This window comes from Calidris pugnax, unplaced genomic scaffold (assembly GCF_001431845.1).
Source record: "Calidris pugnax isolate Ruff unplaced genomic scaffold, ASM143184v1 scaffold13, whole genome shotgun sequence".
In the NCBI taxonomy this organism is placed as follows: Eukaryota; Metazoa; Chordata; class Aves; order Charadriiformes; family Scolopacidae; genus Calidris; species Calidris pugnax.
Window position 1 is genome coordinate 3,849,538 of NW_015090810.1, and position 17,881 is coordinate 3,867,418.

Genomic DNA, 17,881 nt, shown 5'->3' on the forward strand with positions numbered 1-17,881 from the left:
ACAGCCAGGGATGGTGACTCAACCACCTCCCTGGGCAGCCTATTCCAATGCCCGACCACTCTCTCTGTGAAAAATTCCTTCCTAATGTTCCTTCCTAATGTTCAGTCTTTTTCTTATGATAATCTGGAATAAGGGACAAAGAAAGAACAATCCTGAACAGAAGGTGAATAAACATTTCAGCAGCCTAAAATAAATGTCAAGTACCCAACCCAACCATACCCAACATACCCAACTTCTCATGTTGCACATGAGAAGTTTCTGCAAAGATCAATAAAATACTTCCTCACGGGAACACAACTTCGATAGCATCATCTCAAAAGATTTTATTATTATTTCCAACCTCGACTTTTCAAAGCTTTCAAGGCTCCCTGCTTTGCTAGAACACACAAACCATAGTAAAAGTAATTAAAAACCCAATAAGCTTTACATTTCCTCTAAACCATTACAGAGACCTCCTACACAAGAGCAACACTCTTCACCCAAGCACTACTTTCCTCTTGAAGTCCTGTAACAGCTGAACAAAAAATTGCTTCTTTGATTCTTATTACCTTCTTTCACTCCTCCTTCTCCTCTTCCTTCCCTTCCACAAACAGAAAAGCAGAATAGTTTTTTTATTACGAAACGATGGAAACATTTGAAGGGCCTTAGAATGTTCCCATACTCACTAGAGCTGTCCTAGAGCAGTGGTCTCCAACCTTCTTTGATGGTGCAAAATAAATTACATACCTGTCCCATTGTACTATTATGTTATGCAAATCATAAACCATACACAAAAACAGACATTAAAAAAGGATGAGAATGATGAAAAAACCACCACTGGAACAGCTGCAGAGCATGAAGTCTCAGGAGTTTTATTACTGAGCCTGGTACTAAAAAAAGAGTTGGTCCTAAGCTATTATAATGCAACTACAGTAAGATGAAGTTTTATTCCTCACTATAACCTATAAATTGTGATCAGTCAAGGTGCTGAACATCAGCAGGCAATGTATCTGTGCCCTTTTTTAAACCTCATTTATGAGCAAAGGTTTTCCACTAAGTCAGGTTCTTCCACACACTATTTAACGACCTCTCCCCTGAAGTATTTCTACTTCTGAAGTTAACACAAGATAACTTAAAATATAACAGTACAAAAAGCCTTGCTTTAGAATGAACTACTCTATTATTGTCTACATTCTTCTATTCATAGATATCTTCAAAGGGCATAAGATACAAACTGATGCAGAGTTCACTGTACAGGTTTTACAGTATTTTCTGTGTTACTATTGACTTCTTGCCTTCCACAACTTCATGTTTTTTGGTTGTATTGAAGAATTATTTTTGGGGGGTATTAAAAATAAGCTGTTCAAACAACAAAAAAATTCTCTTTCAAAGCAGATAAGCTTTAGTTAAGATTTTCTTTTCTAAATCACAGCTATCAACAGTACTTGTGCCAACTCTTTGACAAAGTTACAGGACTGTAAGAAACACAGTGCACTCAAAAGCTGCTGGCCTTGGAGCACACAGAAGCAATCTCCACTACTCAAAGACTATTTTGTGCTCTCTTATTTATAATGGCAGCTTAAAGATGTTTAGCACTTAACAATACATAATAAAGATAAAGGCTCAGAGCCTCAAGGAGTTTACACAACTTTAATCTTCCAGTCGTGCAATTGCCACTGTGTGGTTGAGCTGGGGCTAAGCAGCAGCACATGGAGGCTATGCATTAATTGCTATGCAAATGAAATAAGTGGGTCACAAGTTCAAAACAGACCAAGTAAGGCTGTTAAAGCATGGAACCTTTTTGCACAGAGCTCAACTCTCTGCCCAGCTTGAGCCAGACAAAAAAGAAACAAACCAAATGAGAGCTTGCAGCCTTGCACTCCAGTAAAGGTGAAGAAGTCTGCTCTCAACTCTCCTTTTAACCCGGGAAACCATAACCCCACTACCAAAGCCCTCCACCCAGGCTTTTTTAGGCGCCCCAAAAGCTGTTCATAGCCTTTATCCTTCTTGTAACTGTAAATGTCATTACAGAAGAAAGAAATAGCAATCAAACAAAGCTAAAACACTTGCATATATAGGCACGCTTTATCCTGAACACCAGGGATAGAGCTAACTATGGAAAACATAACTGGCTCATATCTCTGTTTCATCTTTCTTACCATTCAAAGGAGCCCTTTAGTTTTGCAAACATACAAGGAAATGAACATTCTCTGCTTCCTCAGCCAGGTCTTCCACTTCTAATCTGCCCTATTTCTCGCTAGGAAAGGATGTTTCGCTCTCCTTTTCTGCTTCCCTTCCTTCATAACATTACACAACTCTCCTTGCTAAGTAACTATTACTAGCTATCAAGTTCCCAATTAGATGATTTGATAATAAGGCTGGATTTTTCCTATTATGAGCAGGCTCTGCTTATAAACTGTGCCCTTATGATCAGGTCCCTCATAGAAGGACACATAACTTGTGTAATACAATCTTTATCAGGAACACACACTAAACTTCCTAAAAAACCCAAACCCACTATGAACATACTTCATTCAAACATAATTTTCCAGTGATAAATACATACCCCTAAATTAACTGGGATGTTAGGATAATGTTTAAATAGATAATATCAGTTTTCTCTTCCCCAAAAGCATAGATCCCTTTTCACAATATCAAGTCATTATAATATCTTGACAGGTTTCCTATTTGTTGTTTAAAGTAATTGGTAAGACATAGACTGCAGTGCAGTTGCTATAACACTGATCTGACCTAACCTCACTGACCCACACTTGCTAGAAAAAAAAGCTGAGATTTCTGAGATTATAAAGTTAGACCCTACTTTTCACAAGATGTCAAATATCGTGGCTATTTTTCCCCATTATTTAATTCTAATAGCATAGAATACACGTCTTCAGTTGCTTTATGAAAAAACATTTATATATTGACCAGATAACCTAAAAGCAAACACTTATTTTCTGAATCTGTATATTGTCTATCTACAAACCAGGTTGCTGTCTTACTGATATAATAACTCAGCACATAACGTGAATGGACAAAGGAAAAGATTAAATAAATAGCAACACAGTTTAACCACAAGATTGTGGTTTTTTTTAACCCTTTCTTATCAATATATCTTTCTACCTGCATGTGTAAATACTTTCCTTTTTGTTTTTTTCCCTGGTGATCATTGAATAGGGGAGAGAAGAAAATTCTCTATTGTAAAAGCAACGAAATCTACAGAGCAACACAATCTGTGCATGAACAGTAAAAAGAGGAGTTACAGAAACCCTTGCTTGCAAGAGATTTAACCTGGTTTTAATACCATGTGCCTACCAAACACAAAGCACATTTTTCTTTACCCACAATTATTGCCTTTTCGCTTATGTGCAATCCAGTCACATGCATATCATATAGAATGACACAACTCACTTAGAGGATTTGGCTTTATATGCAAGAACTAAACATGATAACAGTTGTTTCAGCAGTATATCCCCAATGCCTACACTTCTCCATGAAACTGCACCAGTAATACATTTATCATAGTCAACGCAAACTATTGCAGAACATAGAAATTAACTGAAGTTATACTTACTGTAACCTGGGAAGCATCCATGAATTGTAGGCCAAAATAATCAGTTTCCACAAGGTCCAAATGATACACAATCTGGTCAAACAACTCCTGTCCCTTTGCATTTTTCTGCAAAAGAAAAGAAAGTGTGGTTATTTTGTGGGCGGTTATGGGTTTGTCTGGATAGTTTCCTTTTTGAGTTCAAATGAGGGAGAGTAGATGTACAAAGGAGAACAGTATCTAAATAGTAATTCTATTCATTCTAAAGAATTGTATTGACATTTCCTTTTATTTTCTTTAAGACAGATATAGTGACATGTTGTTCCTGCCTGCAGCTATTCCAACAGCATCAGACTTCACTCTCAAAATAAAAGCTTACAAAGTTCACTCTAACTCAAAGCATAAGAGAGAAAGGAAAGGTTTATGTCCTGTAAGCGTCCTAAGTCAGAGCCAACATTTTAAACCCCAGGAAGCCAAATTCTCCAGTAAAAGCTTGCTTGACACACTGCCTGAAATCTGCTGGCTGTTATCACATATCAACTGCAGTCATGCAGCGCCATACCACCATTCAAGCTGCAAAATAAATTCTGGACAGCTTGAACACTTGAAGCACACTGTGAGGAAAATTAATGGAATTTGATAAGAATCTTTTAAATAACGTTGCTAATTGCAATCACATTTACAGTCTTTTAATGAAGAAACAAAAAAAAGGCAGAAAAGAAGTTACAAGTCTTACTGAGTGTGCCATCTGAAATACAAAGGCATGGAAACAAAATTAACCTCAATCATGGGCTAGTAGAAAAGTTAACTGATCTTAAAGCTAGGCTGCATTGGCCTGTGAACTTGTTCTGAGGTTAAACCAAGAATTTAGATATTCAGTGCTTCAAATGCTAGAAGAAGCAAAGATTGGAGGTGACAGGTGGGTACTGTGTACAAAAAGTTTGCTAAAAAGTAGCTAGAACATTATCTCACATGTGGTAAATTCAGAACTTGTTAAAAGAAGTCAAACCAAAGCACAACAGAATTTAAACTGATTCTGCTCAAATGAGAGAGGAAAAAGCCCACCAAAGCAATAAAAAAGAAATGGCAAGACATGAGGAATTCACAAAACTAGGAAAAACTGATTTGATGTCCTATGATCACTCTATTCCTGGTTACTTGCTTTGTGTCATTAACCACCAGTATGTTTATCTTCGAGTGCCACACACCCAATAGAAACCAGAAAGAGCACACTCCACCTTCTGTACCCAAATAGTAGTTAATGTTCAACATATGTGCTACATGGAGAATGGCTCTGCACTGCACGGCTAGACCATAAAATGCAGTATTACATACATCGCTTACAGGAGATTATAACATTTAACTTGTCACTAAATGAGCTTTCCCAGCAACTCATACCATTTAGATGATAAAGCTGCTGCAACCAACAAACTGCTGACAAAAAACTTTCTTTGAGATGTTAAACTAAACAGGGAGATAAAAGTGACTAACTCCTTTCCTCTACTAAGAGTAAAGGATGACCTGCTCTCCTTTCTTCTGCTTCTTCACTGCCTGACAATCCAGGGAGTCAAACTGCAGACTGATAAATTGGTACCCATGCATTGAATGAATGCATGGTATATGCAAAACAGAAGGGTTTTTCCTCAGAAATTACATATGTCCACATGCATAAAAGTGGCGTCCAATGGAAAAAAATGCTGTAGTATAAGAAACTTCTGATTTTCATGGTCTTTTCCACCTCTTCTCCCTTCTAGATAACACAGAAGCTGGAAGAATGTTTTCTTTATCCAAACCTGGTACCATATACAGAATATAAAACTGATTTCACACAATAAAAAAATCTGAAGTAGATCTAATCAGTTGAAATTTAATGAATCATACTTACTCTATAGACTCTCAACTTGTGCATATTTTTGGAAGATACCAGTAAAAAAAAAAAAGCATCCTTAACTAGGAGTATTTTACAGTCCTGCCTTGCTAGACAGATGGTTCAGAACTGTCAGATGTAAAAGACCTGCAAAACTTCTATCTCAAAAAAATATGGCAACAAACAATATACGCACACTACTATATACAGTTACTACTTTGTTGTTATTCAAGTTACTGTAATTGGGAACAGTTATGTAAGGAAAGTTGCAAAACCTTATTTTGTTTGGTATAGAGGGGGCTTGTTTGGTTGGTTATTTTATTTTGTTTTGTGTTTTTTTTTTAAAAAAAACCCAACAATGTAACCACTGCTAGTTTCTGGTGAAGTGTTCTTGGAACCCAGGAGAACTTGTGTGAACACCGTGAAACCTCTTAGGCAAATGCTGGAGGGGCATTTCAAATGTCCAGCTTATGAACAATGTACAGCCACAACCCAAAGTAAAACTGAACTAGCATGAGGCAGTCACTCGTGTCCCTTTTGCCTCTTTGTCCTTGAAGGAATATAAAAAGACTGAATTACACTGGCAGGTCTGGAAGTTCCATGATCATATGAGACTACTGAAAGGAAAAGAAAAAAGAAAAGAAAAAGTCTTTCTCACATCAGTCAGCCCCATGAGCCACTCACGCCTGACAGTGGTGCAACTTTCCTCCACTCCATATCCCAGAAGCCCTCCTCAAATAACCCCCCCATCATATTTTCTTTGGGACCATGAATCATGACATCAACGAAAATGCTTACATTTAGTGAGGACTTATTGTTGGTTCTTCCTACAAAGACTCAAATCAGCATAAAGCACCTTGCAGGGCACAGCAACAGCTGCATGGCCCACATTTCAAGTAGGCTAAATTTTTAGCTGCCAAAGACTTCCAGTCTCAGGGAATCTATGGAAATTCTTGTCAGCTAAAACCTGACAAAACAAAGATTAACTTATCTAATTAGAAACTCTTCCAGACTTGACATGTGAATAGGCAAGAGGTTTTAACATGCTTTTGGTGGGCATGAAGGAAAGGGAAATTCATCAGCCAGGGGCATTTTACACAAACTCTGTCCAAACAGGCTGATCAGTGCTGATTTTACCTCTTCCAGAATTGTTTGAAAGATTCTGCCAAAGGGCATGAAGAGGGGACACAGAAGCCAGAAAAGTCCAGGTTTAGTGCAGACACAGCGCAAGAATGCCATTGATCAGTCTCAGAGCACACACAGCCAAGCTGGAGAGCTTCCGTGCACGCCTTCCCAACCTGATGTGCAGCATGTAGCAACCAAGCACGGTGCTTCACATGAACCCAAGTGGAGTGGCTGAATTGTTGAGTCATACTAGAGAGTTTGGATTACAGCATTACAAATGAACTGTTAACGGATTTCAGAAATAGCTGAGGTTGTGCTTGGGAAAACAAGCTGTCAGATAGGCCAGGAGTACATGAAATAGCCTACAAGTTAACAAATTATAATTGAAAAAGAGGAAAATAAGTTACTGCCAAGAAAAAAGTCAAAGCCAATTAACTGTAATGTGTCCCAAACTGAATAGTGAGTAGTAGAAGAAATGAATTGGTAGGGCAGACTGAGTTTCTTTTTCAAAGAAAGCACAGGATTGTGTATTCTGCAATACATCAACTATTTTTTCAACAGACACCAGGTTTTACCTTCTACTAAGCTAGTAAAGGAGCATTTGTAGCTAGCAATCCTCTGGCTCTGCAGGCCTGATACTGCTCTAATCCAATGGCATCAGCATTTCCTCTCATTGGCATTTCCTGGAACCAGGTAGATCAGTATGTTCTGCTCGGTCCTCTCACACCTGAACTGTTATTAACTCATTTTTCAAACCTACAACTACAGCTTTATCTGCTGGCCATACTGTTTAGCAGTGATAACTTAGTTTTTAACAGTCACTGGCAATGTTGTTTCCCAGCATTTCAGACATACTACAGGCTAAACATGCATAAAGCCAGCTGAGCTTCTAATTAGGCTTGACTCCTGGTGCCTGTTATCTGTCCTTTAAGTTGTTATCTTCTTGACAGTGAAGCCCTCAGTTTCTCAATCATATTCACCTGCACTGAAAGAAAGCAATATTTGCACATTTTAAAGCACAGAAATGCAATTCTATATTCTTACGAATCTGTTCATTAGGTCCCGTGGGAAGAGGGTGGGGTAGATGTGCTCTAAGCTTGGTCACTGGGGGTTATATGACTGTAATGCAGACATCCTTTGGATCGTGACTTTTGTCTGCAAAATGCAGACATCCTTTGGATCGTGACTTTTGTAGGCACATCAGAGCTAGCTCTTAAGTAAAAAGAGCTGCATATTACACAGCAGCTATGATATCTAACAGCTTCAGCCAAGTATGCAGTTAAGGCTATGGCTGGGCTTGCAATGGCTGCACAGAAAACCATGTTATCCAGCCCAGCAATGCTGCTATATAGTAAGTATTGTCAAAAAGGGTAACATTTTTTCAAGTTCCGGTTTCCATGCTGCCATCCAGAGACAACACTCCGCAGAGGGCATGCCATGCCCTGCAAACTAGCCATGACTTTGGTGTCTGTCCCACCCTCCTCCCAGGGGACCTAATAAACAGGTTCATAAGAATGTGGAGAGAGTTGCGTTTCTGTGCTTGAAATTATGCAAATATTGCTTTCTCTCAATATATAAAAATTCCATGTTAAGGACTAAAAGAAAAACAAGTTATTTCTGAAGATATTATACTTCCGTGAGGCTGGCTAACTTGCTCAAGCTACATGAAGATGTTAGGTTATTTTCTTACCCGTCAACCATTGACTCAAGTTTCCAGCTCTGGCTCCAAGCTCCTTTGAAAATGTGACACTGTTGAAATAACCATTAAGCCTCTCACCCTGTCATGGCAGTAACAGCAGCATTGATTCAGAGCCTGCAACTGCATGCAAATTATGTCTAAATGTAGTACGGACCACAGAAACAAGCAGCATTCCTGAACATGCCCAGAAGAAAATGCAACTGATGATGCATGTAAACTTTTAGCTAAAGGAAAACAAAATTCATTGTAACCCCTAGAAAGAAATTAGCTAAAAAAAAATAATCCAAAATCACCTTGACCTACAAAAAAAACCCTAAAACAAAGATGCCAAACGCATACACACATGACCAAAACCCCAGCCCTTCATCAGGAGACAAAAAGTCCTCTGAATGGCATTTATTTATTATAACCTTGAAAGCACAAACACTTTTCTCCCAGCCATTTTTGTAAATACCTTAACTAAAGTTGCTATTTCCTGAGCAAAATAAGCTTATGAGCAAAGCAAAAAGAATCCAACCAACAAATCAGGCCACTTCCTTAAAATTATGCTCAAAGCCTATGATAAAACTAGGACTCCCACAAGTCACACCCCATCAAGGGGATGGAGGAATCTCAAAGAAACAGCACATTGCCATTTAAGCCATTCTCTCTGCTGGTAGATTGGCACAAACAGTGAAATGAGCTGGGTTTCTGCGACTAAGATGCCAATGAGAATTTGCAGACAGATATTAAGAAAAAAGAAAAAATCCCCAAACAGTGGGAATAGTAAACTTCATATTGCTGCACAGCAGCATTTCTAAACAGCACTCTAACTCTCCTCTCTCCACCCACTGCTGGCAAGAAGAATCAGTGTCACTCCCTGCTAAACAAGATGGAAACAGAGATTAATGACTGCAAAAGATAACTACTACCTCTGCAACTTTTTACGGAACAGCAAGGATTGAAGGTATAAAGTCTGTAAGAACTAGTATAGAGGAGAAGCCTGAACAAGAACAAATAAGTTTATCTCCATATATCATATTTACCAGGCACTACATAAACCCAAATGGCACTGGGCTTCTAGTCACACCACAATACTTCTACCATGCTAACATGACATTGGCCAAGTCTCTCACGTCAGCCTAAGGTCTCTAGCAGCTACGTAAGGGCAGTCACTTGTGAATAAAAAAAAAAAAAAATTAAAACCAAAACCAAGCTGCCCAAAACCTAAATTAAGGGTAGGGAAGAATAATACGCTATTTTCAAGCTCTGCAATAGGAATGAAGAAAAGATTTTTATTTATTCATAAAGTATAAACTCACTGAGATCAATCAAAGATTGGAACAGCAGCACAGCACCACATACAGAAAATATAGCAGAGAGGGAATTATCTTACATACAGAACGATTCACTAAAAAGCCTAAAACCATGCCAAGTAACTTGTTGGAAAGATGTCAGATGTACAGCAACACATAAAACAGATTTCAAGGAAGTCAGGTGAGATTTGAAGAGCGTAGGGTTTCCCTTGCCTTTGCCAGTTTGTGCATCCCTGTTTCCAGTCACTCCCTTCCCCACCTCTGAAACACACCCTTCCTCAAGTGGTCAAAGTACAACAGGTGGACCAGCTTTGTGAAAGGATCTGTACAGTGCTAACTTCTTCTGAAAGCTGGTTTTGCACAACTGTTTTCAACATATGCACTTTCACTAACTGAGCTTTACAGTGCAGCCTTTCAAAAACTGCCTAAAGCATACCTAGAGCCTCAGAAGTCCACTTTACTAGTGAAAAAAGGAGCATGAAACTATCATGTCTCAAGACCTATGTTATCTGGAAGGGAGAACTTCACCACTTGCTTAGTTTTTTCAGGGAAGAAAACAGGGCTACCCCATGCTGGACACTGATGATTCCAGCCATCTCCACAATGGATCCACTGGCTGCTGGTGTTGGTAAAGCAGGTACCGAAGTCAGGAGTGAAAGAGCGAATTTGAGCCTGGGAAAAAGCTGTCTTTATCTTGACCTGCAAGCTTTCTTGCTACTGTGTTTTTTCCATATTTTCTTCTCCCAACCTGCTGGTGTGGGCACTGCATGAGGAGCTCAGCGGGAGCCTGGCTGCTGGCCGAGGCCAACCCACCACAGTGGGGAAACCCTTATCCCTGGCAGTTTTCCATTTCTATGAAGTCTGTGGTCATCTGAAGGGCATGCTGTCTTTGAAGAGCCTTTAATCTCTCCAAAAGCCACATGAAGGGCAAGCAGATACTCCTGCGATGCGTGCCCTGTGACTGCAATTACTATTGGCAATATTAATATCAGCACTGACTTTTATTTTGTTGGACTAAGATGAAGGTGAGAGTTTCTGTTTACTGTCCCTATCACCTACATGTACTACTGGCAACAGACCTCTTCCAATAGAAAAGCACTGTCAACACTTCTAAATGGGATCCTCAGGCAACAGATAAAAAATACCATCAGCTACAGAACAAAGCAGTAAAAGACTCCTTACTTGTAACCCTATATTCTAGAAGTGGGTCTGGAGTCCTTGTTATTTCAGATACAGACAGGTTACCCCATCACATTACTACACTCAGAGGCATAATAAAAAAAAAAGTTATTATTATAGAAGAAAGATTCTTTTTCACCCCTAGACTGCCAGCTCCCTCTCCTGACCTGCTTGAAATACTACATGCACCTCAAGTTCAAGCCCACAGCTGAAGAAACACAAAGTAACTAGAATGAGGAGAATAAAAACCTACACTGAGACTTCTTAACCTACATGATTCCACTCAAGATGTAATTTGCTGTTCTGCATCCCTGGAGGAAGGGGCAGAACTTGATAAAAGTAAGTTATGGGTGTTGAAGTGGCAGACACCTCTAGGAGACAATACCATCAAACACAACACATAACATTGTGCTTCCCTTCCGTGACTCGCCCATTGCCCTCCTGCACAAATCAGTGGGATTCTAGGTGCCATTTTGCAGTAGAGCTAGAGAAGATTCTAGGTAATGACTTCAAATTGCATTTGAGAAACAACACGGAACACCAGCATAAGCCAAGCTGACCTAAAAGAGAACAAGGAGAAAGAGGCAAATGCTACTAAAAGCGAATCTCAGGAGAGTTTAGCAAAGACACTCTGCTTTTTTATGCTAATGGCAGTACCAAAGTTTCAAAAGACATTTTTGCTTTCTTATATGTCTTCATTTGAATGCTGCAAGAGTAGCAATGATTTTAAATAGATGCAATTGTACAAACAGAATTTTCCATATAGAAGCTTGTCTTGCACATACATTTTGCATGTATGGGTGCCTAACTCAACTCCTTCCCATTCTTTTTAACTTGTTTTTAAATAGGACATTTACGACTGTCTGCAATAGAATGGTTTACCACTAACACTGTACTGGCAGCCTTCCCCTGGCACAGGTGCAGCTGCGACCGGCGGTAATGCCCAGTCAGACACACAAGTACTATACAGAAAGGAAGCCTGGAGGGTCCCTGCTGCCCCAGCCAGCCAAATCACAGGTTCTGTTTCCAGCTCTTACCCAAGGGGTTTGTCAGTGCAGCTGTACAGCTATATACCTGGCAAAGAAGTGCCTCCAGGGGGAAAGTTATAACATCCCGAGTATAACATCACCACTGATTTAAGCCATCAGTGCTTTCAAACCCCCTTCCCACATCAACATTCACTTGCGGGACACACTGTACAGCCTGCTATGGGGCCTGTCCTGCCAAAAGCTGTTTCTCAAACGCTGGGTAACGGGGCAAGGAAGAGGCCACAAAGCTGTGTTGTGGCCAGGAGACAAAACCTACAAAGGCTGCTCGAAGAACAAACATCTTAGACAATGCCTTATAGATCATTGCTTTTACCGTATAGAACAACACCTGTAAAACCAAAAAAATGCACATTTCTTTAGAAATATCACATCACGTATGCTGCAGGAATTTGCTTTTATCTATGTCTGGATAAAATTTGAAGTTCCTTAGAACCTCTCTTACGGCATAAATACTGTACACTGCTTACGCTCACATAATTCATGTTCAATTATTTCTACATATAATTTTTAACTAAAATAATACATACTATTTGTGGCACTTTTCACAGCAGAAAATTAATTCCACATGCATGCTAACATTAGCATTAATTACCTATCCCCGTATCTGGCACAAAGTCTTATAAAGTGCTAAACCTCTATAAAAATCATATTAATTATTGATAATCCTGACAGTCACAGCAACTAAACGAAGTTTTAAGATGTGAAACGTAAAACCAGTGACCACAAAGGGAATTTAGAACTTGGGGACAAAGCTCTAAGGTGGTCCTCTACAGATTTAACATGTAAAGACAAACTTAAAAGTTACCTATTTATTCAGACAGCCAACAGACTTCAGCACTCATCACTCTCTGTTCTTTCATACACTAAGCCACAGGACCTCTCCAAAGAATCAACTACAATTATTTGCTTTTCTCTGAAGAGAACCATAAATCCAGAGATACAGAAAAGTCAGTAAGACCTCAAACTGCAGGTTTATAATCCGCAGTTTAAAAAAAACAGATAAAGACTGGGGAAGTTCCCCACCAAAAATATTTCATTTAGTGGGCAGGCAGGAAGATATAATTCTTTTGAAACATAAACATAATTAGCCAAGTATATGCGATTAAGGAAGATCACTACAAATTACATTTCTTTCTAGAGAGACAGAAGATGCAATAGGAACAGGCATGTTTTTTTTATAAAAAACCTTACTAATTAAAAAAATAGAATAGACTTAAAGAAGTCCAGCATTCTAAACTCCTCACTGCTGCACTGGAATTATATGAGAGAAGATAAATTCTCACCATGCTATAGAATTCGTGCTCCATTATATTCAGATTTGAAGAAGAAATGGACACTTGACAGCACCTAAATAGGCATGGTAGCACAATGTCCTGCTTATCTTGATTCTGAATAAACAAGGACTGATGTGTCTGGGTTTTTTTAATTAAAGAAAAACCACACAGAAGTTCTGAGCGTTAATATGAAGAGCAGAAAGACTAGGTTACAGCGAAAATTTATTTCTTATATTTAATGCCAACCAACAGATCATCCAATAAAGTTAAGTAAAAGGCTGAGAAAATAAAAGTAGTGTTTATTAACAAAACCTCTGACCCCACAGCTAGTATGACCCCACAGCACAGTATTGATCAGTCTGGAAAAGTGACATTTTCAAAAAAGACAGACAGAAAAGAGGAACCACAAATCTGCACAAGTGTCAGACTTCTCTGTCAGATTCCCTGCAAGCTGCAATTTTTGCTGCCTGTTTGGAGGGAATATCATATGCCAGCACTTCCTTTGGATGCACTTTGAAAAACTGTCCTCAGAATTGTTTAGACAAAAATACAGGTTAAAAGGAAAATACATGGTCATACCCATGTAGCCACCAGAGCCTTCAGCTGCAGCCGAGTCCAACACTGCGCCAATGACGCAGGAAAGACAAGTATCAACTCCCTTGTTCAGCTGCACCAATTCAGAAAAGGACAGCCTGTGATGGAGTTTATTCAGGCTGAGCAACAAAGCACACACATGACTGTTGATACAGCCAGAGAGTGTAGATTGAGAGAGATTCATTTTTCCATCTCACTGTATAGAAAATACCATATGTTGGAGGCAAACGAGCAATTCAGACGAAGAGAGTGATAAGCTGAATGCTCAATCACTCTCCCATCATGCACAGTGAAGATCTTAAATTATACCCTCTTTTCAAATCTTGGATGAAAGACCAGAAAAAGTTGTTTATCTCGACTGTTGGGTTTTCATCATGCAACATCCTTGCATTCAAGCTGGCATCTTATAGTCTAGATGGGTGAATTACTGTGGATGAAAAATATCTGGATCACTGGACTACCTGGAAATCAGTTATAAGTGGAATTCCTCAGGGACCTATCCAGGAACCTATCTTGTGTAACACTGTCTACCACATGGAGGAAGAGGGACACATCTTCATTGACTTCTTTGAAAGCACCCAGCTGGAGTGTGCAATTGACTTGTATGAAGACACTACACCAACAAAGTAGAGTTGAGGAAAGAGCTGCGATGGTGTACACAGACTGGACCACATGCCCCATCAGGAGAGGCTCAGGGAGCTCGGCTCAGTGAGTCTGGAGGAGAGAAGGCTAAAGGTACCCAGGAGGAGCCTTTCAACATGTATTTTGTTGTTACTGGAAAGTCAAAGCCAGGCTCTTGAAGATAAAAGACTATGAATATCAACTGAAATAGTGAATGTTCCAAGCGATACGGGGAAAAAAGTTACACTATGATGACAATTAAACATTGGAGCAGGTTTCCCAGAGAGGGCATCGAATCTCCATGCTTGGAGGTTTCTTCCAAGGCCTGACTGGATAAAGCCCTGAGTGAACAACTATGTCAGAATTCAGGGATGACCTTCCTTTGAACAGGAGGATGGACTGGATAGCCTCCTTAGGTCCATTCCAACCTGCATAATTCTGTGGCTCTGTGATATGACTGACTCTGCAGTTTCCCTTTCAGTTTTACCTACAATTTGCTAGAATTGCTAACAGTCTTGCAGCTTGTACACATTTATAAAATAGATTCAACATGTTGCACTAACATATGCTCTAATGCTGCCTACATTTTAATGAGCACTTTTCAAATATTTTAAACTAGCTTGGAATTTGCATCCTGTCATTTGGGGGGGGATACAACAAGTCTTTTTTAATTCCAAATGAAACCACTGTTGAATTGCTTCACAAACATCTCCAGACTTGATTCTTGACTCCCAACAGGAACAATTCATCTGTAGTAACTGGAGTTAAAACTAATGCACTAGTAACTAGAGTTAAAACTAAGAAAAGCAGCAGATCACTTGACCCTGACACACCAAAAAGTTTGGAAGCACGCTGCTTCCTCTGTGTCTAATTCTTGGATGCTGTGGTGGACTAACTTTGGCTATAGGCACCAAGTGCCTACCAAGCCACTCTCTCACTTCCTTGTCTCAGCAAGACAGGGGGAGAAAATAAGATGAAAAGCTCATGGGTTGAGACAAGTGGAGGAAAACCACCACCAACTACCACGACAGGCAGAACAGACTTGACTTGCAGAAGATTAATTTGATTTATTGCCAATTAATAGCAGAGTAAGATAGCCAGAATTAAAAAGAAAACTAAAACCACCTTCTCCCCACCCCTTCCTTCTTCCCAGGCTCAGCTTCACTCCTGATTCTTCTCCCTCCTCCTCCCAAGTGGCACTGGGCGATGACAGCAGCAGTCAGTTCATTACACTTCATCGCCTGCTTCTTCCTCCTCACACTGTTCCCCTGCTCCAACATGGGATCCGTCCCATGGGATACGGTCCTTCAGGAACTTCTCCAGTGTGGGTCCTTCTTACAGGCTGCAGTTCAAGAACGGCTCCAGCGTGGGAACTGTCCATGGGGTACAGTCCTTCAGAAAGGGACTGCTCCAGTGTGTCCTTGCCACAGGCTACAGCTCCTTCCAGGAGCCTGGCCCAGCGTAGGCTCTCCACAGGCTGCAGCTTCCTTCAGGGCACATCCACCTGCTCCAGCATGGGGTCCTCCATGTGCTGCAGGGTAGATATCTGCTCCACTATGGTCCTCCACAGGCTGCAGGGGGACCACCTGCATCACCACGGTCTTCTTCATAGGTTGCAGGGGAATCTGCTCTAGTACCTGAAGCATATCTTCCCTCTCATTCTCCACAGGCTTTGGTGTCTGCAGGGCTGTTTCTGTCACGTTTTGCTTGCTCCTCTCTCTCACAGCTGCTGTGCAGCATTTTTTACCCCTTCTTAAGTGTGTTATCACAGACATGCTTGGAGCTGGTTAGATCTGGCTCTGACACAGGGACAGCTTCTGGCACCTTCTCACAGAAGCCATCCCTGCAGTCCCCTGATTCAAAATAGCCAGTGTTCAGGGGGAGGGTGAAGTCACCCTTACTGTCCTAGCTCAACACAAGGTTATGTTATATCTGCCATACTCATCCTCACCGAAAGGCAATACTCTCTACTCACAACACAGAGCTCGGAACTCATGTCCTCAATGAACAATAAAAACTTTCACTCTCTGAGAAACAGGATGGCTCCTTTGTCCATTTCTCATCCTCTCTCCCCACCCCCAACATTCAGAGGAAAAAATGACTCCACTCTATTATTCAGTAACTGTGGGCATTCAATTAAAAGACAACTTTTAAAGTATAACGTATGTACTGACACAATCAACCCAGCAAAACATCGGTTATTCTGATGTGAGAGCACTCTCTCCTTCCTGCTCATAGGTTCCACGCAAAGTCAAGTGCCCAGACTCCATGGGCCATAGCGAGTCAGTGGGGTGCACGCAGGTGCCTGCAGACAACACCAAGTGCTTTCCTGCTTCATTTTCACAACATCCAGGGGCTGCAAAATCTCGTGTGTTTGAAATTGTCCTTCCCCAGCTCCAGTTATTCTCTCATTCGCCCATGAATCCATTTTCTCCAGTGAATCATGAAAGCACAAAATTTGCAAACTGCAATATGACAAACCTTTAACACTTTAAACACATTTTAATGCTTTATGTTACTTTAAATGTAAACATAGGTTTAGATTTATTACCTCCCAAACCCATGTCAGTCAAACTCTCCCACTTTCCCCCATACTCTAATTTAAGCTTCCTGCAAGTGAACAGGCATAAGATTGACAGTTTGTTGGTAACAAACCTTTCCTGACTTTGTGTGGAACTCATACTGAATTAATGCAGTTTTGTTTACAATGCAGCATTTAGAAACAAAACGTTTTCTCATGGTATATTTTAGTTGTCTTCTAGCTTTCATCACTCTTAAAGCTGCTGGTTGCTTTGAATTTTCAGGATAAAGCATGAACTAGAGTGAGTACTAAATTGTAGGACTAAATTGTAGGAATTTACTGAAGCACAAGGATAATGGTAGACATTAAACTCTAACTTAAACAATCATGGCTGTTATTCTACTCTGAAACATCTATTTAGTCAAGTGTAAGTGCGTGAAAAATGGAAGACTACACTACACTAAGAACTACACTAAGAAGTATTTAAACTACACTAAGAAGTATTTAAAAAAAAAATCCATTGGTGTAATACATCTAGTTCCCAAGACACACTGATCAAATAATTTTCAGAAAGGTGCATGTCTAACCAATTTATTTTAACCCAACACAGTCAATGCTTAAACCCCCATTTTCCAGAGAGCCACCAGATGACTTCAAGACCCTGGAAGGGATACACAGATAAAGGAATGAGTTACAGCTTGTTTACATTTTGGATATTGACCACAAAAGCCTGGGAAAGCATCCCTCGGTAAGATAACTGACATTCCATTTCCCTCATGGAGAGGTTACGCTACAAGTGATTTATTCTGAAGTAACTTTGCACCTTGGAAGGAGGAACTTCTCAGGAACTTGAGCATCCATGTCAGAATAGGTGGTCTTCAAGGGAACCACAGCAGAACATCTCTGCTAGAACTACCATGGCCAGGTTTGTTGTGCTATTAAGCCTTAAAACTAAAAACTAGATTAAATGCATACCATTTTCCACTGCATAATGAAACTGACTCAAAGATTAAAAAGGGTTCAAAATGGCATACCAAAGACACTGCTCAAAATAAAGAAAACCCTAACAAAAATAATCTACTGACAGTCCTGAATTTAACTTGTCAAGACAAATAAGAACTGAGTGTA

At 40.0% G+C, this 17,881-nt stretch overlaps 1 protein-coding gene across 5 annotated transcripts in view; it reads right to left on the reverse strand.

The window, feature by feature from the left end:
- The window catches only part of EPB41L4B (erythrocyte membrane protein band 4.1 like 4B), a 169,310-nt gene that overhangs the window by 114,176 nt on the left and 37,253 nt on the right, over window positions 1-17,881 (reverse strand). For all 5 annotated transcript variants that reach the window (XM_014938607.1, XM_014938605.1, XM_014938606.1 and 2 more), the window contains exon 2: window positions 3,554-3,658. In XM_014938607.1, the coding sequence (XP_014794093.1) occupies window positions 3,554-3,658 (105 nt within the window). The remainder of the gene's footprint in view (window positions 1-3,553; window positions 3,659-17,881) is intronic.